General features: G+C 40.5%; 2 protein-coding genes and 1 long non-coding RNA gene across 16 annotated transcripts in view; 2 read left to right on the top strand and 1 right to left on the bottom strand.

The window, feature by feature from the left end:
* The window catches only part of LOC128629205 (interferon-induced protein 44-like), a 4047-nt gene extending 3360 nt beyond the window's left edge, over positions 1-687 (top strand). The window contains exons 4-5 of the mRNA XM_053676229.1: positions 1-80; positions 282-687. The exon at positions 1-80 is cut by the window's left edge and continues 70 nt beyond it. Of these exons, the coding sequence (XP_053532204.1) occupies positions 1-80; positions 282-503 (302 nt within the window). The 3' untranslated portion in view covers positions 504-687. The remainder of the gene's footprint in view (positions 81-281) is intronic.
* Positions 1-26968, bottom strand: part of LOC108262077 (interferon-induced protein 44) — a 168791-nt gene that overhangs the window by 134895 nt on the left and 6928 nt on the right. For 2 of the 14 annotated variants that reach the window (XM_053676197.1, XM_053676199.1), the window contains 4 exons: positions 21952-22144; positions 16298-16502; positions 15511-16087; positions 13416-15298 (listed from right to left, as the gene is read on the bottom strand). In XM_053676197.1, coding sequence (XP_053532172.1) covers positions 14937-15298; positions 15511-15913 — 765 coding nt within the window. In that variant the 5' untranslated portion in view covers positions 15914-16087; positions 16298-16502; positions 21952-22144 and the 3' untranslated portion in view covers positions 13416-14936. Of the gene's footprint in view, positions 1-6154; positions 6279-10412; positions 10516-11408; positions 12130-13415; positions 15299-15510; positions 16088-16297; positions 16503-20396; positions 20464-21951; positions 22145-25371; positions 25463-26968 lie in introns of those variants that run through there. The other 12 variants (XM_053676198.1, XM_053676200.1, XM_053676191.1 and 9 more) reach the window with 12 other exon arrangements.
* On the top strand, positions 20644-25653 carry LOC128629208 (uncharacterized). Its single transcript, XR_008393549.1, has 2 exons — positions 20644-21563; positions 23075-25653. It is a non-coding gene; the product is annotated as an uncharacterized LOC128629208 (long non-coding RNA).

Here is a 26968-nt window from a genome sequence, read left to right as displayed (position 1 = left end):
TTGAGCCTGCCAATGGACAAGGAGCACATGTACAGGACATCATCACAGCCTTAAAGGGGTTTCTTGTGGAAGGATATAAAGTGAGGGGAACATTTTACTCTCACAATATGACACAAAACAGTTATTTTTAGCATTGTTACGGTATATAATGTTAATATATATGACGTTAGAATACTGTTCATGTAGTCAGTCTTTATAGTACAGCTGTAGCTCTGTAGTAACCTACACTGATTTTTGCACAGTAAAACATTTGTAATATTTATTCTTTCACCAATTTGCAGTTTAATCCTCTTACTCCCGTGTCTGAGAATGACTACAACTACAAAACAAATCCCAAAGTTTCTGATCAAACCTTCTGCCTGGTCAACGTTCTATCTGCAAACAGAGTGTCACTCATGTACCAAAAGCTGATTCAAAAGATGAAAGAGATCCGTGAGGTGGCTTCAGAGTATAGTAAGTCCTGTTATTATAGTTTAGAATCATCTCGAAATGTTTTTTTATAGTGGCACAATTATTCCCCAAAAACATACCACTGTGTGTGATTTGGTCCAAAGGTGTTGATTGTTTTTCTATAACAGCAGCCCTGACTGTAGTTCTGACTGCAAAACAAATCACAAGTTTAGATTAATCCGTTCGTTCTAATAGTTTCTATAATAACAACTCGCACAGGGACTTTTATTTGTTCTATGGAAGGAGTCTCCAGTTTCAACACTTTGTAACAGTCAGAGGTAAAGCTGCACCAGAGTTTACTGATCTTCAGGACAGAGGAGATTATGATTAGTAGTTTCTCAGGAACACGACAAGCTGTGATTTTTATCTTATTAACATCAGGGGAGAAAATAAAGAGAGAGGCTCGTAAGAGAAACTGTTTATAGCTGCTAGAGCAGAAGCGATAACAGAAGATAACTTCTATCATGGATGTTCCACAACACTGAATGCATCTAATTAATAGATGCACATACTTTCAAAATGCACTGGCATCCTTCCATGTTCAAAGTTCTGTGACAAACAAACATTAAGTAAAGAAACTTGAATTTCCTGCTTATGACAAGGCAGTAACTCATGCATTAAAATGTTACTGGATGAACCACATTCTTTTAAATAATGGTTTCAGGCAACTCAGTTCTAAGAATTTTTTTTTTAATGATTTAAGCTACAAACATGAGAGACCTTTTATTACCACACCATTGTATTACAGCACCAGTTGTAACAGGCTGTGTTATTCACTGGAGCAAAGTGTTAATGTTGTAGATAATGAATGGATTACACCTTTACAGAGAACCTATAGGCCTACTTTATATCTTAGACCTGGAGGTAGTCCTGTTCTGCATGTGCTATCTCCTTCCTCTTGAGTTTTTAGAAATTCTAGGTTAAGGGTGACATATATTAAATGCTAAATGTTATTAGGACACCACTGGGGTGAAATTATTGCATCAGACAGACATTTTTTACAAATCAATTTATTGGTTATCATGAAAGCAACACTCTAAAAACAGTTTGTCATTGTGGTGGGAAGCTCAAGGGTATCTTCAAATATGCATCTTTTCTATCTCTGTATATTTCAAATGGGAAAAGGGGAATGTACCTTTAAAGCTAACTTAAGATATAGTATTTGGAAAAAAGAAAATACACCCTCTTTTATAAAGTGTGTTAATGTAAATGGTAAGTTTCTATTCATACAATTAAGAGTTTTACATTAGCCAGTTAACAGACACCAGCTTCATAATTTTGAGGAATGTGTCAAATATATTAGACACTGGATGTTGAGTCAATTCCTCCTACTTAATTTTGACAAGAAATGGGTACTTATATAAGGGCCACAGCAACTAGAAGTAAAATTTCTGATTAGTAACTAGTAGTAACTCTGGATGGCCTTTCATTTGCAACATGTACATCAGTGAAGTACCTTGGTATAATTATTGATTCAAGGCTCTCATTTGAACCTCGCAGCGTTTTTCATCTCAGCTCATCTAAGCTAAGAAATATTTTTAATATATTGTTTGAATATGTGGTTACATATATTATATGCATGCATAACAAAGCATAGCAGTTAGTCCAGAATATAGCAGCCAGTGTAAAAAAAATAATAAAAATGTCATGTGTGTCCAGTCATGTGTGTCTCTACAGATTTGGATCAGAAGGACACTTGGAATAAAGAACCTTGCAATTCATGAAAAGGCAGAAACTGAAACGAAATCCACATACTGAAATGTCACTAGATGTCAGGACTGGCGCAGTTGCAGTTTATTACAGCCTGGAAATGTATATTTAAATTCTTTCAAGATAGCATTTCAGGCAACTCAGTTTTAAGAATTTTACTTGACTTTGGCTACAAACATGAAAGACCTTTCAGTGGCTAAACACCAGCGTTACATCTGTAATTAACTTCTAACATGCAGGATTATTCGCTGTAAGAATCATGTGAATGGATTCCCTCCTTAGAGAATTCTCTGGCTTACTCTATAGCTCAGGCATAAGATATGAGTGGTGGTAGCTCAGTGGTAACCCTCAACTGCTTAGTTGTATACATGAGATAAATGTAAGTTGCTCTAGATAAGGGTGTCTGCCAAATGTCATAAATGCAAAATGTAATGTAGACATGGAGCAATTCCTGTTCTGCATCTCATACCTCTTGACTTTTTAAAAATTCTTGACTAGGGGAGAAATATGTTAAATGATGAAGATCATCAGGATGCATTTGGGGTGAAATGATTGCATTACACAATAAACATTTCTAAGGGATCAAATAACAGCTTTCTTGATATTAAGTGTAGCATTGCATGTCACTGGAGTAGTATTCTTAAGGTTATGTTTAATATGTTTAGTAATCTTTCACCTGGGTAGGGCCACTGGGTAGATGGTGACATCACTGCATCAAGCAATTCCTGGTAGTTTTTTCAGGTGCACTTTCATGCTGTGAAGCGCCCATTCTTCCACATCCCAAAAATCTACTGGATACTGATCTGGTGGTTGGGAAGGCCACTGAGGAACACTGAAGTCATTGTCATGTTCATGAAACCAGTTTGAGATGACTTTTGTTTTGTGACATGGTGCATTATCAAGCTGGAAGTAGCCATTAGAAGATAGGTAAATTGAAGCCATGAAGGGATGCACATGGTTAGCAACAAATTTACTAGTTTAAATTAAACTATGAATTTTTACACTTATAATATTACAAGATAAAATGGCTAGATACAGTATTTGTTGTGTGTGGTGAATAGTTAGTTTAAATTGGAGCCAGCTTAATCTGAAGCTTGTGGGAATATATCTCCAAAAATGTGATATACATACATAAACATGTATTTTTGAATGACTAATACGTGGCTGATGAACCATACTGTGTTTACAAAATATTTCAGCATATTTAAGTTGATTTCCTTCTTTAAAATGAATCTTTCATCTGTATTTCCAAGAAACATTGTGACGATGTCAGTTCAGGGTTTAAAACAAAACGCACACTTGCAGAAAAATGATAATTAAAAAATAATAAGAGAGAGACTTAACAAAGCCAAAGCTCATCTAAAAAATCATAAACAAGCTGAGGGAGGGACAGGCGCACACACACACACACACACACACACACACACACACACAAAATCGAAAGAACAAATCACAAACGAATGTGCTAATGTTTCCTCTGGTGTTGCCCTGTATACCAGTGAGGTGAGCGTACCTGCAGATGGTGGGAGAGGGTATTGCAGTAGCCTGGAAGTAAAGCAGCAGCACTTGAACACAACACAAAACACTAATCATAGACACACACACACGCACACACATTTATCGAGGACAAACATGCATATTTTATTTTAATTTGTAACAGGTTTAACAGGAAATCATGTTTATTTATATGGTCAGGACAACCGCATTTTTCAAATTCAACTAAGCATTACTAAGGTTACATGATTTACTAAACATATAGTATTGTTCAACTTTTATTTGGACCAGTCTACAAGCTGAAAGAGGGGCGAGAGTTACAGCTCTCTCACATAATCATTAGCAGAGTTTAGGATTTTCCTCAGGGCCAACAGAACCAGGACGTCAGTGTCATTATTGGTGTCTGACTCTTCATGGTAGTTCTTGACAGGAAAGATGCAGTTCATTGGGATTCCCACTCTGTCGCGGCATTCGTACATCTGAATGGGGGGGGGGGGGGTAAAGAAGAGCAAGGAAAAAAGGATTACATTTTATTATTTAAGCCTTGAGGTCTGTAGCTAAACTCTGCCCATAGGTACAACTTGAAAACTGGGTAATGATGATCTTACAACGTTTTGGATTAAACCGTTACCGCCCAAGGGGATTCGACAGTTAAAAAACCCACTTACGTAATAAAGCAGGAAGTATTATATGACCAACCTTTTCCTTAATTTTCTTGCTGAAGTAGACTTTTCTCAAGTTTTCCTTAACCAGTGGACAGCACTCATCAATATGTGTCAAGATCAGCACTTGAGGGATACCTGTCATGCAGAGAGAATGATTTTCTTACAGCTACCAAGGATTAATGCTGAATATTATATTCTTGATTATACAAACCAATGAGGAGACATTGGGCGACTCTTGCATGTTTTTATTTTGCTTGGTCACATATGCTCATACAAACTTTAAAGTAAATTTCCTTAAGTTTTCCCCTTCACTTTGATTTTTACCTTAAAAACTGAGATCTTATATTTACATTAGATTTATCTTTACGTCTTGTAGATGAAAAACTATTCTTTGCTTGCCTCATGTAAAAGACAATGGATAGCAATGATTAATAGTAAAGCTGAGAGTTTTACTCGTGTTACTCACCAAGGTCACTGGCCCGTTCCCTGACATCCTTAATGCTTTTGATGACAGAATCATATATGACAGGGAGGGTTTGTGCTGACATAACGCTCACCAGACAGTGAACTTTATCATTCAGAGTGGGGGCGTTAATGTACCCTGGATCACCATCTCCTAAAGTTCACACAGGATTAAACTGAAAAATACACAATTATTTTTTATTACACAATATCTTTGACAGTCATGAATATACTTGGACAGGCAGGAATAAATAATATAGGTAGGAATTTATATTGGGCATGCAGGAATATAATTGGACAGGCAGAAATATATTTGGACAGGCAGGAAGTGTGTATATGTGAAATGTCTATTTGTATTAAATAACATATTAACCATACCGTACAGTTCTCTCTCACGTGGCCCAGCATAGCATTAATGATGTCATCAGTGTGGATTCCAGATGTCCCCGTATCTTGTAGCCCCATGATATCATTGAAGATAAATGGTAAGGTGCTGTCGTTTCCATCCCAGATTCTGTAGCTTTTGTACTGCAAAGACAAAACCAATACAATATTTTAACACAATTTTCTCTCAGTCTCGATTATAACCTTATCTACCTTTAATTTATTATATGTTATATAAATGTAATGCATTTATTAATATATTATCCATAACATAGGTACACGTGAAGAAAATTCACTATGATAAACTGATGACAAATTTAGTTCTGAAAACTAAACTGAATCGTCTATAACTGAAAACCAAATTTACTCGTTTCGTATAACTCTTGCTTGCACTCGCTGCTTCTCCGGCTCTGTCCGTTACACGGTGCTGAAAGACACTGATAGCCGAGTTGATGAGGCTGGATTTTCCAGCACCAACTGCTCCGTGAACAAGGATTCTGAGATCTGTGATCTGTGCATGACGGATCGTAAATTCTCTCAGATCTGCCTCAAGTTGATCTCTCCCACTAGCAAAAAAAGGAAACAATACATTTATGAAAATAGGAACTTAGCATGACGTTGCAAGGCCATATACTAATAGCTATATTTCTGATTAAGTTCTTGCTGTACCACAATGGAATTAAAATATTTCCCACGTAATAAGATTTTTTTTGTCTTTGTATTGCAGTCTCTGCAATGACTAACTGAGGACCTCGAGGCCAATCAGGGATTCGTACAAGAATATTGAAATAACTGAACATGATAATTGCTATTCCATAAGGGCACAAGAAAAGATTGAATGAATGATTTTGTTGTACAAATCCTTGCTTGTTAAGTATCATGTATGCGGTTTAATTATGCTGTATAATCTAAAATGCATTAATCATACATAGTGGTATGGAACAAGAAAGCAGAAAAAGAGAGAGAGAAAAAGAAGAAAAAGAGCTCACAGAAAAAGCGGCACCATCGGAGAACCTGCCCAAAAGCATCCTACACTCTACCGGGAGTCCAAGAGCTGAGCTACACGAACATTCCCGATATGGGCCTCGGCTCTCTTGGAAATCTCCCCAACAACTGGACAGTGAGATTGAATCCAGTAAATGGATGCACGAACAGATGCGAATATTAAAACGTGTTAGATGTGTTATATAATGTAACAAGAGAAAGAAACATACACTCTATTTAAATATACCATTTAGGCTCTGAATAACATGACTGCTGAATGAGTGACTTAACTCTCATACCCACTTTAGGAGATCACTTCCTGTATAACGGCTGTATGCTTGCTTCCTGTGCAAACTGAGCTCAGGTTGCACAGATGAGAGAGTACACAATATCTCACAAAAGTGAGTACACCCCTCACATAATGTCCTTAATTTGGATTCTGACTAGCAAAAAAAATGGTATATTTACTAGTTTAAATTAAATGATGATTTTTTTCACTTATAATATTACAAGATAAAATGGCAAGCTACAGTATTTGTTGGTTGTGGTGAATAGTTAGATTAAGTTGGAGTCAGCTTAATCTGCAGTTTGTGGGAATATTTCTCCAAAAATGTGATATACATACGTAAACATGTATTTTTGAATGACTAATGTAGCTGATGAACCATACTGTGTTTACAAAATATTTCAGCATCTTTAAGTTGATTTCCTTCTTTAAAATGAATCTTTTATCTGTATGTCTGTATTTCCAAGAAATAGCATGTCAATGTCAGTACACGGTTTAAAAACAAAACGTCAGGGTTACGCATGTAACCCTGTTCCCTGAGAAGGGAACGAGACGTTGCATTTAGCATAACAGTATGGGAACGCCTTATGCGCTTGACTGGTATCTGAAGCTTGTCTAAAATCATGCCTCTACTAATACGCCTGCCATGATCAGGTGACGTGGCAATTAAACGCGTCACATGATATATATATGGCACCTGTGAACCACGCCGCCAGCCTCTATTATCTGAGGCGAAGACGCAATTCACAGGCCTGCTCCGGTATGACAGTGCTATGCAATGTCTTGTTCCCTTCTCAGGGAACAGGGTTACATGCGTAACCCCGCCGTTCCCTTTCAAAGGGAACTTCGACGTTGCATTTAGCATAACAGTATGGGAACGGGAATACCCACTCAGTCATACCGAGGGTACGGCCTGTTCAAAAATACCCAAGCCCGAGGGTCACGGCAAGACACTCGAGCCCTGGGTGGAATGAATATCCGGGCTGTAATAACGAATGACTGTGTGAGGCGTAGACCACCCTGCAGCCGCAAACACATCCTGTAAGGATACCCCTTTGGACAAAGCCTTCGAGGAGGCAACCGCCCTAGTGGAATGAGCTCTTATGCCCAGAGGCATGGCGAGACCACGTGTCGTAAGCGATAGAGATTGATTCCACTATCCAAGTAGAGATTCGCTGCTTTGACACAGCATCACTTTTCCTGTCGCTGCCAAAGCAGACTAGTAGCTGCTCCGACTTACGCCACTGGCCAGAACGGTGGACGTAAGTAAAGAGAGCCCTTACTGGACACGGCAGGTGCATCCTCTCTTGTTCCAGTGTGAGGAACAGATGAGGGCAGAAAGCCTGCAACACCACAGGGTGGGTAGCCGATGTAGGCACTTTAGGAATATAATCCGGCCTAGAATACAGGAAGGACTTGGTTTATCCAGGGGTAAAGTCAAGGCAGGGAGGGGCAACAGAGAGAGCTTGTAGACCTTCCACTCGCTTGAGAGATGTCAGGGCCAGTAAAAGAGCTAACTTTAGAGTCAGAAGCTTCTCAGAGGCTGACTCTAATGGCTCAAATGGGGCTTCTGACAGACCTTCCAAGACAACAGCAAGGTCCCAGGAAGGTATGCATGGCCTGCAGATGAGCCTCAGCCGTCTGACACCACGCATGAACCTCGAAGTTAGAGAATGTTGCCCCACACAGGCTCCATCAACAGGGGCATGGCTGGCCAAAACGGTGGCCACGTAACCCCGATTGTAGAAAGAGCCAACCTGCTGAAAAACGTTCTTGTAAGAACTCCAGGACTGTAGCTATTGCGCAGTTCACTGGGTCTACCTGACGTTCCTCACACCACCAGACAAAAAGGCATCACTTGAGCGCATACAATTTCCTTGTGGATGGTACTCTAGCATTTAACATGATTTCTACAATCTCAGTTGTGAGACCAGAATCTATGAGCTGGTGCCCCTCAGGGGCCAGACAGTGACCCCTCCGGCTTGAGACAGTAGATCCACTCTAGTGGCTCGAATGGGGCACTCGACAGACCTTCCAGGACCACAGAAGGTCCCAGGAAGGTATGTGCGGCCTGCAGATGGGTCTCAGCCGTCTGACACCACGCATGGACCTCGAAGTTAGAGGATGTTGCCCCACAGAGGCTCCCTCAACAGGGGCGTGGCTGGCCGAAATGGCGGCCACATAACACTGATTGTAGAAGGAGCCGACCCTGCTGAGAAATGTTCTTGTAGGAGCTCCAGGACTGTAGCTATTGCGCAGTTCACTGGGTCTACAGTGGATCCCTGCAGATGGGAATCTCCCAAGGCTTGCCATCTCGCAGGGATATTATCCCTCAGAGCCATGTTCGAGTTGCCAAAAGGGTGTTACTAGCAGACTGTCTTGGCGAACTCTCGCTAGAGCTTGTGGGAGCAGAGCAATGGGGGGAGCAGCATACAGATGTGACCTCAGCCACATGTGTGGACTCCACCCCAAGAGTCTCCCAAGATCCAGCTTTATCTTGCTCAGTGTTGATAGGATTGACACTACGCCTGTTGGGGATAGTAACGCCCTCATCGTAATAGAATCCTATAACCCCTAGAATAGTTGTCCACTGCACCAGGGAAAGCATACTTTTCTGAGATTCAACCTGAGCCCCAAGCTCTTCATGTGGGCGAGAACAACATCTCGATGTTGAACCACCAGCTCCCTGTATCATGCTAGAATTAACCAGTCGTCCAGGTAGTTTGGTACACAGATGCCCTGGAGTCCCAAAGGAGCCAGAGTGACATCCATGCACTTTGTGAAGGCGTGAGGGGATAAAGCTAGCGATATTCCTATGTGGAAATATGCACCTTTTAGATCTATCTCCACAAACCAGTTCTCAAACTGGATCTGTGGCACGATAAGTTTGAGCGTCAGCCTCTGAACCTGTATGTCCGAAGAGTACGGTTCAGATGACGCAGATCTAAAATTGGCCGCATACTCCCACTTTTTTGCGGAACAGGAAATAAAGGCTGTAAACCTCCCTCCCTGAGTGAACGGGGTACATGTTCTATTGCCCCATTGTCCAAGGGGGAGCTTACTTCCTGCGCTAATGTCTGGCTCTGGTCTGTGCTGACTGCTGTGGTGAGCACACCTGTGAATGGGCGGGGGGGGGGGGGGGGGGTGTCGAGCTATAACTGGACCCGGTAACCCTTTCTATGGTAGGCAGAACCCATGGAGACACATTTGGCAGTAGCTTGCACGCTGCCCAATGGTCTTTTAGTGACGTTAGCTATTCCACATTCTATTGGATGGAAGCATCAGATTTTCGTTGCCCTGTGACAGCTCGCTGACCAGAGAACACAGAAAACTCGGGGACCGCCTTGACTAAGGGAGGTCCTACTGTAGCACTGGGGGCTACATGTCCTAACAACCTCATGTCCCCAGATACATCCCTCCATGGCCCCTCAGGGCTGCTCTTCTTTGCCTGCTTGGCCTTTATGACCATTCTCAGATCAGGCCTAACAGCAGACCGCGACTGTGGCCGCCCGGTTCCCCTGGCTGTCTGTTGGGGTTGGCAGGCTACCATACTCGCCTTCTGGGTCTCCCTCACACTAGTGCTAGCCCAGGCTGCACTCGTGGATGCCCGGGTGAGCTTGAGACAACACGCCATCTGTCGAGCTCACTCACCAGGTCTGCTTGGTAGACCTGCAACCCTGTCATTGTTCTGTAATCAACTCTGGGCCTCCCAGGAACAAATTTATATTGAGATCACATGACATTTAAATTGCACACAGGTCAACTCCATTAAACCATTTATGTAACTTCTGACATTAACTAATTTAGGGGTTTACACCAAGAAGGATGATGTACTGTATGCAATCACAACTCGTTTTTTTTTTCTGTAACTATACAGATTTTCCCTCCACTTCAGAATTCTGGCATATTTTGTGTAGAGTTATTAAATATAAAGCCTGATTTAAGCTAAACAAAACACAAAGAAATCAATTACTTACTTCCAGTCCACGTCTCTCCATGGTTTATTAAAGTCTGTAAATAAAAAGATCATTCAGATCTTAACTCGTTCTCCCTGTGTCTCAATGGGTTTCCTCCCATCACCTAAAAACATTAAGTATGAAGTTCATGGAACAGAGAAAGATCATGTTCATCAACTCGTTATTAATGACCTTACTCACAGTGGTTTAGACTTCTAGCTAGATTTGTAGCCTATTTATACGTTTTTAGTTTGGGAAATCAAACCAACTAAATTCATTAGGAAATATTACAGGCAGAGCCAAACAAAATTGTTGCCAACTATAACATGTCAATAGCTCGCTAATTTGGAAGCAACACGCTTCCTCGGTCATATCAGCTAGAAAGATTAACAAAAAGGTCCACAAGGCCTTGGTCTGGTTAAGACCATGTATGAACTCTAGTGAAGAACTGTACCAGTTAAGGAGTTTTTATTTACTTTCATTACTATCATTTGTAAATTAAAAATCCCTTCTTTCCCTGCAGTCCTGAAGATCTTTGCAAGTGTTTTCGAGTTTTTTGGTGATCCAGTGGTAGGATTCGCCCACATCTGGAATTTCTGCAGTGTTAAACTGATGGCGATACAGATATAGCGAGGCATCGCTATGCAACCCCTAGTGATATGTTTTAGCAAGACTGCACACAAATATACAGTAAACCAGGGTGTCTCAAATGTCATCATACATAGGGGAAATTAACATTTTTAGCAAAATATCTTAGTTATAGGTTGTTTTTCTTCCTTGAGATAGACTTTAAGATCACCTGACAAAAGAATGCACTTATGGTGCCTGGAACAGGAAGGTTGCGTCTGTATATGCGAGTACAGCGGAAGAGACGACTCTGTGTGTGTTTACAAGACATCGATCATGTAGAGGATGTTTTGCAGATAAAGTTACACTTTGCTTAAAAGTGTTAATTATGGAGACTTTTAGAACATCCTGTATAACAGCTGTTGAATGGTTCCAGTAAACTGATCTGACCTTCTGGAGGCGTCGGTGTTGATTTCTTTCCACCCATTTTGTTCGATGTTCATCCTCTGAAGCTGATATTCCTCACAGGGTAAAGAACATCAACACAATTTTAATAAATCCAGCATGGTGTAATGGATCACAAGGCTGATACCCAGTCTAACCTAAAACACGTCTTCTTAATCAAAGATCAAAGAGATTATTCTACCTGTTAGAGCAAAAATGGTCAAATGGTACTTACCAAGTCTGAGCTCAGTATAACTGTTACACAAAATATGGAATCATTCTGTGCTTTCACTTTCACTTGGTAACCAGCCCTCTCTCTCTCTCTCTTTCTCTCTCTCTAACTCCCCCTCTCGCACAAACACACACACACACACACACACACACACACACACACACACACACACACATATAACACTTATTTTATTGTTTTCCCGAAGTACTCTATTTCTCGCACAATGCTGATTAAAGAGTCCATCTCCTTCAAATTCAGCAGTGCACAACTTTGAAGATTATCTGAAGAGTCATGGGCGTTGTCACAAAGCAACTTTACAGAGATCTGGCTTTGAACTTTACATTTAAATTCAAGTTTAAGTCGATTCCTTAGCGAGCAATTCCAGAGGCGAGTGTGGCAAGGAAAAACCTCCTGAGACGACATCAGCAAGAAACAATTGAGAGGAACCAGATTGAACAGGCTCTCACATGATGTCCTTAATTTGGATTCTGACTAGCAATTTTTTTTTCATATTTACTAGACTAAATTAAACGATTAATTTTTACACTTATATTACAAGATAAAATGGCTAGATACAGTATTTGTCGGTTGTGGTGAATAGTTCGATTAAGTTGAGTCAGCTTAATCTGAAGCTTGTGGGGATATTTTGGAAATATCTCTACAAGATTGTAATATACATACATAAACATTTTTTAATGCTATTGTTGTTGATTAATGTTGTCAGGTATATGTATATGCTTCAAAGATGTTTCCCACACTGACCAGCTGTTGTGCACATGTGCAAAAATAACTTTTCTTTGGACTTGCCTTTCCTTAACACGCCTGCTTTTGTAGATGGTCCTTATATCATTGCTAACTAATGAGCACGCTGAATCAACATCTGTCAGGACAACCTTTCGAGGGATACCTGCCAGATGGGGGGAAAAAGCGGAATAAGAGGAAGGGAAAAGGATTACATGCTATCATTTAAATCAAGCCTTGAGGTCTCTGTACTTTGCATACAGGTATAACTTGAAAACTGGGTAATGATGATCAACGTTTTGGATTAAACAGTTACCGCCCAAGGGGATTCGACATTAAAAAAAAACCCACTTACGTAATAAAGCAGGAAGTATTATATGACCAACCTTTTCCTTAATTTTCTTGCTGAAGTAGACTTTTCTCAAGCACTTGAGGGATACCGGTCATGCAGAGAGAATGATGTTTTTGTTTATCAGGGCCGAAATAACAATTGTGGTCCTCACCAACTTCTATAAACTTTCTATAAACCTGTACCTTCAGGTGACAAAAGAAAAGTATACAACAGATTTCAATGTGTAGTCATTTTCTCAACAAAAGCAGCCAACCTTCAACAAGCAGGTGGGGTGAAAATACACCCTATTATTCAGTAACATGTAGAAGCATGTTTAGCTTGAGGTAAACATTTTTTGTAGGAGTTTATCAGTCTCTTTTATCATTTTGGAGAAATTTTGGCCCACTCTTTTTTACACTCAAGCATAACCCAATACTCAACCGGGAAGTGAACGAACCAAAACAAAGTCATGTGACCACTTAGAAGCCGCGCCACAGTGCCCTGTAACATTTTTTGTAACAGATGTAAACAACAAACGAAATGAGATCAGAACTTTTTCTCACCTTCGTTGTGAAACTGCAACATATGAAAATCATTTGACATACAGAATTGTTTTAATCGAAAATAAGGAAAACAAATATATAACCCCAATTCCAAATAAAAAACTTGGGACACTGTGTAAAGTGTAAATAAAAACAGAATACAGCGATTTGCAAATCTCATAAACCCATATTTTATTCACAATAGAACATAGAAAATATATCAACTGTTTAAACTGAGCAAATGTACCATTTTAAGAAATAAAAAAGAAGGTCATTTTGAATTTGATGGCCACAACACGTCTCAAAAAAGTTGGGACGGGGCAACAAACGGCTGGAAAAGTAAGTGTTACTAAAAAAGAAACAGCTGGAGGTTAATTGGGATCAGGTCAGTGAGATGATTGGGTATAAAAAGAGGATCTTAGAGAGACAGAGTCTTTCAGATGAAAAGATGAAATATTGTGCTAATATTTGCTAAATATTGTGAAATATTTCAGCTAGCTAGCAATGTTCCTCGACTTTTAGCGTATTCCTTAACATATCAATCAGGGGTTTTTTTCCCTCCAAAATTTTGTCCTGTGTTCCCCTTTGAAAACGTCGTAGCTGGGTATCCAACTCAACATTAAAGCACAAAAATGGTGATTCCAATTATTATTGAAAAATGAATACACAAATGTCGATCGCCAGTGAAGGAAAGCCCAAACATAGTACACACATAGAAATACACACACACACACACACACACACACACACACACACACACACACACACACACACTCTGACACATTGCTAGCATTTCTTGACCTTAACAATGTTTAAATAGTTTGTTAGCATTTAATTGTGCTTATCTCTGGAAGCAGCATGAGAACAGTCCGTACGTCCTGGCTCCAAAACCTTCACCAAACGATGTTGATGTCGATGTTTCATGGATTTAACGTTTTAAACCCAAGATCTCTGCCTTCCAGTAGGTCCTTTTAAAAAAAAAAAAAAATCCTTGATAAGATCAACTAATCAGTGTTTATTCGTTTATTCATTGAAGCGTGGCTTTAAACAGATCAGGCGCTCAGATGAAGACGATGCTGTGCTTTTCTGTTTACGATTTATTTTGTGCTTTTTTTTTCTTTTTCTTTTTTAATCCAGCATGGCATCCAACTGGTCAGCGAGGTCATCGAACATGCTTCCAATATCATCAAGAATGTTGACTGTGCTTTTAAAACACAAGGTGGGATTTGAAAATATTTATTCATTTTAATTAGTATCAACTAATAATTATTAATTGTAATATTTAATGATGAATTAAAAAATACTTGTCTTCGGTCATGATCCTTTCCTCTACAACCTCCAGTGCTGCAGCTAAGGAGGCACTGGTCTCGTCCAGCCTTAGCTGGTTTATTTCTTCTTCTCCATGAATTCTGCCTTCATCCGTTCCGCTGACATTTGGCGCCCTCTGTCGAATTTCATCTGCAGTTACAACACCATGTTCTGTTGTGCTTTCGATGTCTCCTTCGATCTGCATCTGTCTGGCCACACCCACTTTCCTCCGCCTCATCAGCACCTGCTCTGATCCCTCTGTCAGCTTTGTGACCTCGCTGGAAGTTCCCATCTCTTGCCCCTTAATCACTGCTATCTCTTTCCTTTGTCTCTTTTGCTCGTCATCCTCGTTGTGTTTTTCCACCTCTCGTGGCTCTGCCTCAAAAGGGCTGGGAATGTCCACTGACAGCCCTGCCATGGAAGATCTCGGGGGTTTGACTGGGGCAGATCCGCACCCAGGGGTAGAAGGAGTTTGGGGGGTTTGGGGGCTCTGAGCGGGAGATGTCAAAGGTCATGGGGACAAAGTGTGAGATTCTGCTGGTTTGGGGGGTCGGGGTTGATGGACTGAGTATAGGATGATCCACTTGCTCGGGGAGAATGGTAGAGGAGTGTGGGTGTGTGTTTAGGTCACTGGGTGGGGTAAGTGTGTGTGTTGGTAAGGGCTTCATTTTGATTGGTTTAGGAAGTGTAGGAGGAGGGCTTGGCTTTGGAGACACAGGCGGTGGAACTCTTTTGCCCTCCACTAAAGAGTCAAAACCATCAGAGAAAAAATTATGAATATATACACAAGGTATATAATCTAATTCGAAAGAATCATAAACCCGACAAAATATTTTAAAGACTAGGAATGAAAAAAATTCACATAATGAGACGTAATTTCTGCTCTTTCAGCATGTCCTTAAGGCTGGTTTAGCAATTTCTCAGACATTATTATCCATGTTAATTTAGCAATACCTGTGCTGTGTTGGTTCTCCGGTCCTGGAAGTGGGACTCTCCTGGTTGGGGTGGGAGGCTCAGGCTTCCTGAGGCCCAGAGATGGTTTGGGGGAAACTGGAGGCTTCAGCGCTCGCCGGAAATCCTCGCTCATATCACTTTCCCGATATACATGTTCCACCTCTGATACAGGTCTTACACGAATAGCGGCATCTGTCGCATCATCCCTCTGAGTGGGTGCTATTACTTTTGGCCGTCGTCTCACAGTGCTGGTCTCGTTGAGCTGGACCCTCTCGCTGCTCGAGTCGTGAGGTGTGCGGGGCCTCCTCAAGGTTGCCGTGGCATCCACACGTGACCACTCTTCTTGAGTGAGCATGGAGCGGGGGCGGGGCTCTGGGGTTGGTCTCTCAGGGAGTGTTTCCATTGGTTCATCAGTAATTCGCAGAGATTTGGTAACTTCGCCTTGTTCTGTGCCCTCTTGCTGTGCAATGGGGATCTCGTAGTCAGTTAAGGGGCCGCTGATGGTGTGATGGCGACTCTGGATCTCTTCGTCTGAACTCAGAGAGTCATGGTTTCATCTGAGGATGTCCGGGCTCGCCTGGAGAACAGGGCAAATACTTACTCATTATCCCTATAAACCATATGTTAACAAAAAGATGAGGGAATGCGTCAGGAACTTAAACATTAAAACAAACCTAAACCGACCAGTGTGCCTCCTATTCATATTTTTCTTCATTCTGAATAACGTTTTCATATTCATTACATATAATGGATATGCTGTTGTTTGATTTCATAAAAACAATGTTACCTGTAAGTAATTCCTGCTAGCTCCTTTGGCTCTGCCTCCTAATGTGGACATTTCTAGCATGGCAGCGATGTCTCGAACACTTCCTCCTAAAACCCCTGATTCAGAAGCAGGACCACAGTCGCTATGGCGGCGTTCTCGGTACGTCACGCTTAGAAACAAATCACAAGGCTCATCTTGGTTGATCCCGCCCTATACATACGTAAGGCTGGTGAAAAAAAAAGTAAATGATTAATAATGAATTTCCGTACACATCCAACCAATAATTTCCACATTATTTAACAGGATTTTAAGCGTTGTGTACTTAATTACCATAATTCTGAACACAAGTTGTTAAGTTGGCAATCATTTTAAAATGACGTTGCTCCAGTTAGATTTTCTCCAGTAGAATACAGCCTTTTAAACCAGGAGAAATGACTAACTTGAAGTTGTAGAACAATAGTAACTAAAATCCGGTGTAGTTTACAATACAAATCTCATACCTACGATCTCTGCAGGATTTATAGACACAAAAGCACTGAATGAAATGAGCAATATAGACAAAAAAGAAACACTCTGCGTCTACTACTTTTATCTCTCTCATAGAACTATCCACAGTCCAAAGGCTGCTAATTCTGCTCAAAGAGCAAACTGACTACAATGGAGCTAGAAGGCTATAAGTGTGAATGACAAATGATTTAAAAAAAAAAAAGTATCAATACATGAAATTCGATTACACAATGCAGTTGATGTTTACACGAATAAGCAGAAATGTAATCATGATTTTCTTTCCTATATAATATCATACCTTCTGTATCTGCATGTGAGTGTTTATTTTAAATTGAGACACAATACCTAGGGAATCGGTCATCAATTTCTTCTGAAGACATCTGTGGAAGAATAACCTTAACATAAGCTTCATTTCTTAACTGAAAGTGAACTTAATCATAGATATAATCTAAATAGGTGATTTGCTTTTATTTTGCTTACTCCGGCACTGCCTGACCTTTGAACTTTTAATATGTTTGATTTTCTTTTCAACTAGTGTGCCGGTGGAGCGCATGGTGAAAATCCATGTTCCTACATTCATATGTTATGTCAGATGCCAGACTCCCCTAGGAGAGTCTGAATATGAATATGAACATGAACATGAAACAAGACAGATCCAAATAAACAATAAAGTTCCAATGAACAGTAAAGCTACACGTTCTCCTCCTCTAACTTGTTCAGTACTTGTAATACAGATTAAATACGTGTGAGCAGATGATGTAAACTATGGATCTGGACCAATGTTATTTGGGAACAAAGAGAAAGCTGAATTTTCTCAACATAAATGTTGTGTGTAGTTTGTTATCAGATTGTCTAGATGTATATCACACGTCTGATGAACGAGATTTCCTCTCCCGTGCTGTAATGATGGCTGGAAACTAGGACTTAATGGCATACACTGTAGAAAGGTCATATAGAACATAGAGAAATCTCATTGGGAATTAAGTCACCTTTCATGTTGCCTTTTATTCCGATCACAACCAGACAGTTATATTGTTTCTGAGTTTAGTCTTTGTTTAGACTTTGTTGATGCTGAAGAAGCAAAAGTCTAAGGAACCCTTAACCTTCAGACTAATGATTTGCAATGTCTGAACACAATGCTTCAAAAGAAACATGTATAACGAACTTAAAAAGGTAGAAATGGGTTCTATGAATTAGTTAATGGACTCTCTCTCTCTCTCTCTCTCTCTCTCTCTCTCTCTCTCTCTCTTTATATCGCTATTACAGTAGTGCTTAAACAGATACATAACAGACAAATATACATAGACAGTTTTATTTTGTACACGCATACCAACTTAATCTTCACCTATCATCATTCCCTGTTAACTAAATCTGTCACCTCCTAATAAAACAGTTTAAGTCACTAACCAAAGTAAGTATGCAAACTGACGCCATGATAAAAGAACAAAAAAAACAATGAACGTTTCTTAAAGAAATTCCTAAAATCCTCTGACCAAGTATATGGCTGTGCCATCTGTCTATTAAATAAATGCCAGTCCTTCAGGCTGAAAAAGAAGCGTTGAAATATTCTGCAGTACTTTGGCACTGTGACTCAAAAAGTAGTTTTTCATCTGACATCTGAAAGCTAACTACTGTCCCAACTGCCCCTAACTAGTGTCCCAACTGCCCCTAACTACCGTTCCAACTGCCGTACAATACTGATAATGCTCTTACACTTAAGAGGGCTGAATGGCAGACCTAGTTAAATAATATTATTTGGTTTTTTCATTATAATATCTTATATTATATCAAATATATTCTTATATATCTCATATTACTTTTTGCCTTTTCTTATACATTGACATGGGAGAAGACGTGTCAGTGGGCAATGCTGGTGTGAAGGTAAGTCTGCACAAGGACATGTCTTTATAACTGTAAGTGACTAGTCAACTTAATCCTTCACATGGAGGGTGCGTACATTTGTCGCTCTACATTAATGGTGGGGATCCTTATAGACTGTGGAACAGAAATGTACTCAGTGTGTCTCCACCCATTTATTTCACATTGGACTACAAACATTTTTCTTTTTTAGCATTATGTACAAAACACCTGTTTCTTTTAAAACATATTTAAATGTTTTTTCTACCTCCTAAATAAACCTTCGGACTTAAGACACGATCTGTGGAGTTGTTGACGCCCTGCTCAGGGATAAACAACAACGTCTTTACAATATCTCCATGAATAAATTATCAAACTAACATCTTGGGTTTTTTTTTTCTTGGAGCAGAAGTCAGGTCCTCTCTCATTTCAACAGGTCCTCGTGTTGGTGAATACACAACATTCCTCTAGGGGTATTAGGATTTCTCGGAGCAGACATCGTAACAGATAGTTGCAGAGTTTCTACTGTGTTTTAACTACAACGTTTTAACCATTATTTAAGCACTGAGATGCACGACTCTCTCCTTAATTCGTTAACATAAACACATTTGTAAGCATTCTAGTCAGCAAAACCCCCAGAAATCACACGTCTCTCTCACACACAGACAGACAACTGCCAGGAAAGATCACACATTCAGATCAAACAGTGTTACCAGAGGTCATAAATTTACACGACTTGACTGTCAGCCAGTGGGGACATGGGATGTCAAAGCATAGACAAAAGCTTATGTATTTAGCAACAGTTCTGTGTATGTATCCTCGCTGGCGAACCATGTTCCGAAAACAAGTTTATAGTCGAAACAAAATGCACGATTCACGATTCAAAAAGCGCGCGGTCTCACTACGCCTCTTGGCTTCGGGCTCATTCCACTAGGGTGGTCGCCTCCGTGAAGGCTTTGTCCAAAGGGGTATCCTTACAGGATGTGTGTGCTGCTGCAGAGTGGTCTACGCCACACACATTCATTTGTTATTACAGCCTGGATATTCATTCCACCCCGAGCTCGTGTCTTGCAGTGACCCTCGGGCTTGGGTCTTTTTGAATAGGCCGTACCCTCAGTACGACGGACTGGGTATTCCTGTTCCCATAGTGTTATGCTAAACGCAACGTCGAAGTTCCCTTTGAAAGGGAAGGTCTGGGTAACCCGGTTCCCTGAGAATGGAACGAGACGTTGCGTAGCTTTGTCATACCAGGGCAGGCCTTTGAATTGCGTCTTCGCTTCAGATAATAGAGGCTGATGGCGCGGTTCAGAGGTGCCATATTTATATCACGCGATGCGCTTAATTACCACGTCACTTGATCATGGCAGGCCTATAAATAGGCATGATTTTACACAAGCTTCAGATGGGCGTTCCCATAGTGTTATGCTAAACGCAACATCGAAGTTCCCTTTGAAAGGGAACACCATTTTAGCTGTGAAAAATTTGTGGACTGAACTGAAACTGTGTCTAAGCAAGGAGGACCACAACCCTGACTGAGTTAGAAGAATGGGTAAAAAATATGGCAGAGTACAGTATTATGAGGGGCTTGTGGACAACTACCCCAAGTCGATAATCATCAACAATCAAAGAAAATCAGATTATGTCAAACTGATACAGTAAGTGAGCAGAAATTGACAGTTTTGTCAAAATCTAACAGGTTTTATACACGTTAGCATACTGATCATCATCTAATAAATATTATAAGACTAAGACTCACATGGAGGCGATGGAGGTGGTGAAGGTGTTCGAGGTTGTGGAGGTCTTTGAGGCTGGTTGAATCTTCCAGCAATTTTTTTTTTATAAATAAATAAAATAATGAAAAAATTATATATATATATATATATATATATATATATATATATATATATATATATATATATATATATATATATATATATATACGAAAAGCAAGGCACCATTTCAAACCACAGACCAAAGAACTTGGCTAACATCATAATTCTGCTGATTTTCAAATCTGATTTATAAACAGCTGATCTGCTGGACTGAAGGACTGAGGACTGAGACTGACATGTGAGACATCCTGGTCAGAATCTTACATTTACGGTGTATTAACTCTGAAAGGGAGTGAAATCTTTGTCTTATTCTTACTGTAACTAAAGTAACATAACATAATCGAATATATTCCATAAAGACAGAATATTACATTACTCTTATTTTAGCGATGCATATGTAGGGGAGCCTACAAAGTCTATTCGGTAAAGACTTTTATTTTGATATTGCGATGACGTGTACACCGCCATTTTGTGCGAGGAGAGGCGGGGTGAGAGGGAATTAGAGCAGCGGCGGGAGTTGAGCTGAGGAGTGAACTTCGGGAATATTACAGCGGTAAAAAAAAGTTCAGTTTAGACCCGTGACGTGTTCCAGAGACACATTACGTTGTTTCTAAAAATCCGTTTGTCTTTAACGAGTCTGTTCTAGAAGGCGATGAAACGGGTTTTCCTTCGTGTTTGTGTGTGTGTAGCGGGGAAATAGGCCTGTTAGCGCTTACAGAGTTATTATCCGGTGGAGTCGAATACTCCCGTGTTTTCTTTATGTTTCACATAAAGTTTTGTTTTGTTTCACATAAAGTTTTGTTTTGGTTGTTCAAACGAACTCAAAACGTAACGGATGCCATTACTTATGGTGTGAGAAGAGTTGGCTGACTTATCGGATAGGGTTGTGTATTGTCCGTTTTCTCCACTGGATCTCCGTTAGCCGGGATTGCGGCCTCGCTGGATCAAGCTACAGTCTTCAGCGTGGGCACAATCGCTAAGGGTCATTGGGTGGAGAGACATTACTCTGCCCTCTGCTGGACATTCAGCGCCTCATCCAAGTTATAAGAGTGCTGATGGACATTATGCTTCCCATCTTCAACTGAACACTGGTAAGCAAGTGTCGTGTTTTCTTCCTAAGGGATAAAGACCAAACTATACTGACCTTGTTATCTATACACACACTTCAACAAATCCTGAAGCTCACCTCATCTTGAGCGTCACTGTGTTGCAACACGATGGATACCAACATACAACCACAAGCTGTACAGAGACTAAAAGCACTGGGTCAGGGGACTAGGATCCTGTTGCTCACTCAATCTTCCTTAGTTAAGTTTTGAATAATTCCCCTACAAGGTGGTTGTACATAGCCTTCCACCACACATACTTGGTACCCTTCTCCATTTAGGAAGAACTGTAATCCTAATGTGTTTTTAATGCTTTGTAAAGCACTCTGTGTTGCACTAATGCCACTGAGGTGTTTGGGATCCGAGTCCTTACTCAGATTTTTCACCAGAGGTCAGAGATGTCTTTTTTTTTTTCTCAGTGCGTCACAGGCGACGCTCATGATCTGATCCAGTGCTTTGAGAATCAGAGCATCCATGTCATCGTCTGTGTCCATCTCCTCATGGTAGTTTTTAACAGGGAAGATGTGGTTCACTGGAATACCCAGCAGATTCCTGCACGTCTCCATCTACAAAAATACAAACATATAATGACTGTTGCTGAAGGCCAGTGAGGGCTTTCTATGATTATTTCACTTTTTTTCTGTGATCAGTTCTTGGCTAGTAGCCCTGGGAGGACTGTCGGACTGTGAGGATGAAATGTCAGGACATCGGATTTAACAAAACCCTGTTTATTTCTACGCTGTCTACAGCAACATGATAAAGAAAACTGGTCCCGAGGCCCCAAAATATATGAATTCATTGTAACACAAACGCCAACAAAAAAGTCTCTCTCTTCTTATTTTGCTACTCTGTAAGTTGTTACTATAGAAATAGTGAAGAATTAGAATGACTCTCATTAATGTAAACCTGTGGTTTATCTTGTGTCTGGAACTACTGTCAGAGTTCCTGTTATAAAAGATTCGTTAATACCGTCTGACCATTCGAGCATTCAGTACCACTGTGGTGTAAATAATATTAACATTAAATTGTAGATACTGGATTGTTGCCAGTGGAACATCTCATAGCGGATGTCCATCCATCCATCCATCCATCTTCTACCGCTTACTCCTTTTCAGGGTCGCAGGGGAACCTGGAGCATATCCCAGGGAGCATCAGGCACAAGGCGGGGTACACCCGGGACAGGGTGCCAGTCCATCGCAGGGCACAATCATATACACATTCACACACCCATTCATACACTACGGACACTGTAGACAAGCCAATCAGCCTACCATGCATGTCTTTGGTCTGGGGGAGGAAACCGGAGTACCCGGAGGAAACCCCCACAGCACGGGGAGAACATGCAAGCTCCACACGCACAGGGCCCCGGCTCATAGCAGATGTTTCAATTGTAAATACATTGTTTTATTATATAAAAATATATTTGTAGAATTTGTGCTGGTGACATGTAAAAAAAAAAAAAAAAAACAACAACCAATTTTTCTTTGTTCCCTCAGTGATGAGTAGCAACCAGCTCCACCTGTGACTGTACTGAAAGGCTTGAAGGGCTTCTTACATGCTAAACGGCGTCAAGCAGGGTTGTGTCCTGGGGCCAACCCTGTTCAGCCTCATGTTCTCCGCAATGCTGACTGACACCTTTGGAGACGGTGATGCTGGGATAGGCATCAAGTACCGCACAGATGGTAATCTGTACAACCTCAGGTTGCTCCAAGTGAAAACCAAGGTTTCGACAGACATCATCAGGAACTTCCTCTTTGCTGATGACCGTGCCCTTAACAATAGCACAGAAACGGACATGCAACGCAGCGTTAACAGGTTTTCTAGTGTCTGCACAAACTTCCTTCTCACCATCAACACCAAGAAGACTGAGGTCATTCATCAGCCAGCCCAGGGAAGCCCTATACAGAGTCCAACATCACTGTCAATGGTCAGAGACTGAAAACAGTGACCAAGTTCACCTCGGCAGCACGTTGTCACAAAATGCCACAATAGATGACGAAGTTAACGTCCGCATTGCGAGAGCCAGCTCAGCTTTCGGGAGATTGTATGCCAAGGTTTGGAACCGAAGAGGCATCACCATCCAGACCGAGCTGAAAGTGTACAGGGCAGTTGTGCTCCCCACACTGCTGTATGCATGTGAAACGTGGACAGTGTGCCAACGTCATGCCAGGAAACTGAACCATTTTCACACCACCAGTCTCAGGAAAATCCTTGGCATCAAGTGGCAGAACAAAGTCCCAGACACTGTGGTTCTCAATCAAGCAGGCCTCCTAAGCATCTTCACCATCTTGATGATGACCCAGCTACGCTGGGCAGGACGTGTGATACGCATGACAGACCAACGTCTACCAAAGAGACTCCTCTATGGCAAGCTCCAGCAAGGTCAGCGTTGCCAAGAAGGCTAAAAGAAACGCTTCAAAGATACCCATAAAGCCTCACTGAAAGCGTTTAACCTCAATCCTGCCTCCTGGGAACAGACTGCATTGGATCGTGACACCTGGCACTCCACCATCCACAAGGGCTCTTTGCTGTGTGAGATAAATTGGAAAGCTGCAGCCGAACGAAAGAGGCAAGCCAGAAAAACCCGTGCCAGCAACCTTCCCGGAGACGTCCACCCCATCCCCTGTCCCACCTGCCTTAGGACTTTACGTGCAGAGATTGGCCTGACCAGCCATCTACGCATGCTTCATCTCTGATGACAAAATGGTCTTCGTCGCCACGACGGACAACTAAGAAGAACTAGGAAGTTCTCCTTGTTGAGTGCTGTATTGAGGCTAAGCCGGTAATTTTGTAAACACTCTCGAGTTTATCTCTCAGGTTTCCCGTCTCTCTGAAGCTTTCTCGCTGTGTCAGATCAAACCTCTTGGACCTTGTCCCTTGGGGTTCCTCTGGTTTTCTCCAGTTCCTTGCTTTAAAAAAAAAAAACTTGTTTACTTATTTCCTTTGTAAGTCAGTCCTCTCTGACCTTTTTATTTTCCAGTTTACTCCTCGTGAGCATGGTCCATGGTCGGTTTGTGTAGGGTTGGTAGTTCACTGCGCTGCATGTAGGTCTCTCCATCCTCCAGCCTCAGGTTCAAGTCCAGTGTGGCGTAACCCTTTGTTTCCCCCTCTTTGGAGTTGTTCCTTAAGTTTATTTCTCGAGGCCTAGCCCTAATTACTGAGAGAGTAGTTAGTCAGTGTTCCTTGGTAGTTAATGAAAGAGGATTCGTTCTTTGGGTGTTCTAGTCCTGCATATTTATGTATGAACTATGAAACAGTATTGTACATTACTCGTGTTTGTGTTATTTGTATCTGTCAAAACATGTTTAGTGTAATGGTATAAATCTTAAAAAACAAGTAGGACCAAACGTCATTATAATTATTAATTTAATGGAATATAAAAAGTCCAGAGTGCAGTAGGAACGTGACAGCGACAGAAACACAAACCAGTTATGATTATAGTAGAAGAAATTAGCTTTACTTTAATAATGTACTTTAGACACAATTTCATGTTTTTTCACTGTCCTAAATACTCTGCACTGGTGTAGGGGTGGAAAAGAACAAAAAATAGCGCCTTCACTCAGATTTCTCACTAGGGTTTTGGTCTTCCAGAGCATCGTTGGTGAGATTCACGATCTGATCGAGCGCCTTGAGGATCAGAACATCCATGTCATTGTTTGAACTTGAGTTCATGCATGGCCAGGAAGTGTAGTTCTTGTCGGCCATGTTTGTAGTTGGCACTGCATTCTGGGAACTGCAGTTGCGAGTTCACCACAATGTGACACTAATATACACCATTTAATTACACAATAACCTTTTCTCTGATCTTCTTGCTGGTGTAGACCTTTCTTAGGTCCTCTTTAACCAGTTTGCAGGCTTCGTCCTCTTTTTTTCCAAGATGATTACGTGAGGCAAATCTGTACAATAGGATGAATACCTGCAGTGTTTAATTCTTATCATAGTCATTTATCACTGATTACAATTTTTATTAATTAAAGTTTTATCAATTAGATGCATTCTGTGTTGTGGAACATCCATGATAGCAGTTATCTTCTGTTATCGCTTCTGCTCTCGCAGCTATAAACAGTTTCTCTTACGAGTCTCTCTCTTTATTTTCTCCCCTGATGTTAATAAGATAAAAGTCACAGCTTGTCATGTTCCTGAGAAACCACTAATCATAATCTCCTCTGTCCTGAAGATCAGAAAACTGTTGCAGCTTTACCTCTGACTATAATAACAGGACTTACTATACTCTGAAGCCTTCTCACGGATCTCTTTCATCTTTTCAATAAGCTTTTGTTCCATGAGTGACACTGTGCTTGCAGCTATAACATTGACCAGGCAGAAGGGTTTATCAGAAGTTTTGGGGTTTTTGGAGTCATTCTCAGACGTGGGAGTAACAGGGTTAAACTGCAAATTGGTGAAAGAATAAATATTACAGATGTTTTACTGTGCAAAAATCAGTGTAGGTTACTACAGAACTACAGCTGTACTATAAAGACTGACTACATGAACAGTATTATAAAGTCATATATATTAACATTTTATATCGTAACAATGCTAAAAATAACGGTTTTGTCACATATTGTGAGAGAAAATGTTCCCCTCACTTTATATCCTTCCTCAAGAAACAACTTTAAGGCTGTGATGATGTCCTGTACATGTGTGCCTTGACTATCATCAGTATTAATGTTTATTTTATGCTGTGCTCTAAGTTTTTTTCGAGTCACATCACGTACTCGTGCATTACACATTCTCACTCCTAGATTAACTCCCATAATTGGGAAAATAAATTCATTAATAACTAGGCTAAATCAGGAGTAAATAATAAACAGTATCAGTATGTACTATTAAGGTTAGCATATCATCATCTGATTAAATATTATAAAACTAAGTTTCACCTGGAGGCGGTGATGGAGATGGTGGAGGAGAAATATATGGAGGAATTTTAGTCTCAGGCCCTCCCATTTTATTCAGTTCAATGAATCCAGTTGAACAATGCTGATGGGAAAAGTAGATTTTGACTGTTAGTTCCAGTAAAAAAAAAAAAAAAAAAAGCTATAAATAATAATAATATATTAGAGATGCACCGATACTAAATTTCTCAGCCGATACCGATAAGCGATTATTCAGAGTGATATCGGCCGATACCCATAGTTCTGCCATCTGTTCCTTCTTTTAAATTGATAATAATTAATTTAAAAGAATTCTGAAGGAATTGCAAATAAAAACCTTATTCTGTCCATTTCAGCAAGTTGTTTCACGGTAACTGGTCTCATGAACAGAAAACACATTACTCGCATTAACAGGAACTCAATTCTGAAGATTAAAGTAAGATTTCTTCACTTATTGAATGTTATTAATTCATTAACATTGATTATGAGATATACTACTTTACAAATATATTTTTA

This window comes from Ictalurus punctatus, chromosome 26 (genome assembly GCF_001660625.3).
Source record: "Ictalurus punctatus breed USDA103 chromosome 26, Coco_2.0, whole genome shotgun sequence".
Classification (NCBI taxonomy): domain Eukaryota; kingdom Metazoa; phylum Chordata; class Actinopteri; order Siluriformes; family Ictaluridae; genus Ictalurus; species Ictalurus punctatus.
Note: the sequence above shows the minus strand (reverse complement) of the source record. Positions and strands in the feature narration are given on the sequence as shown.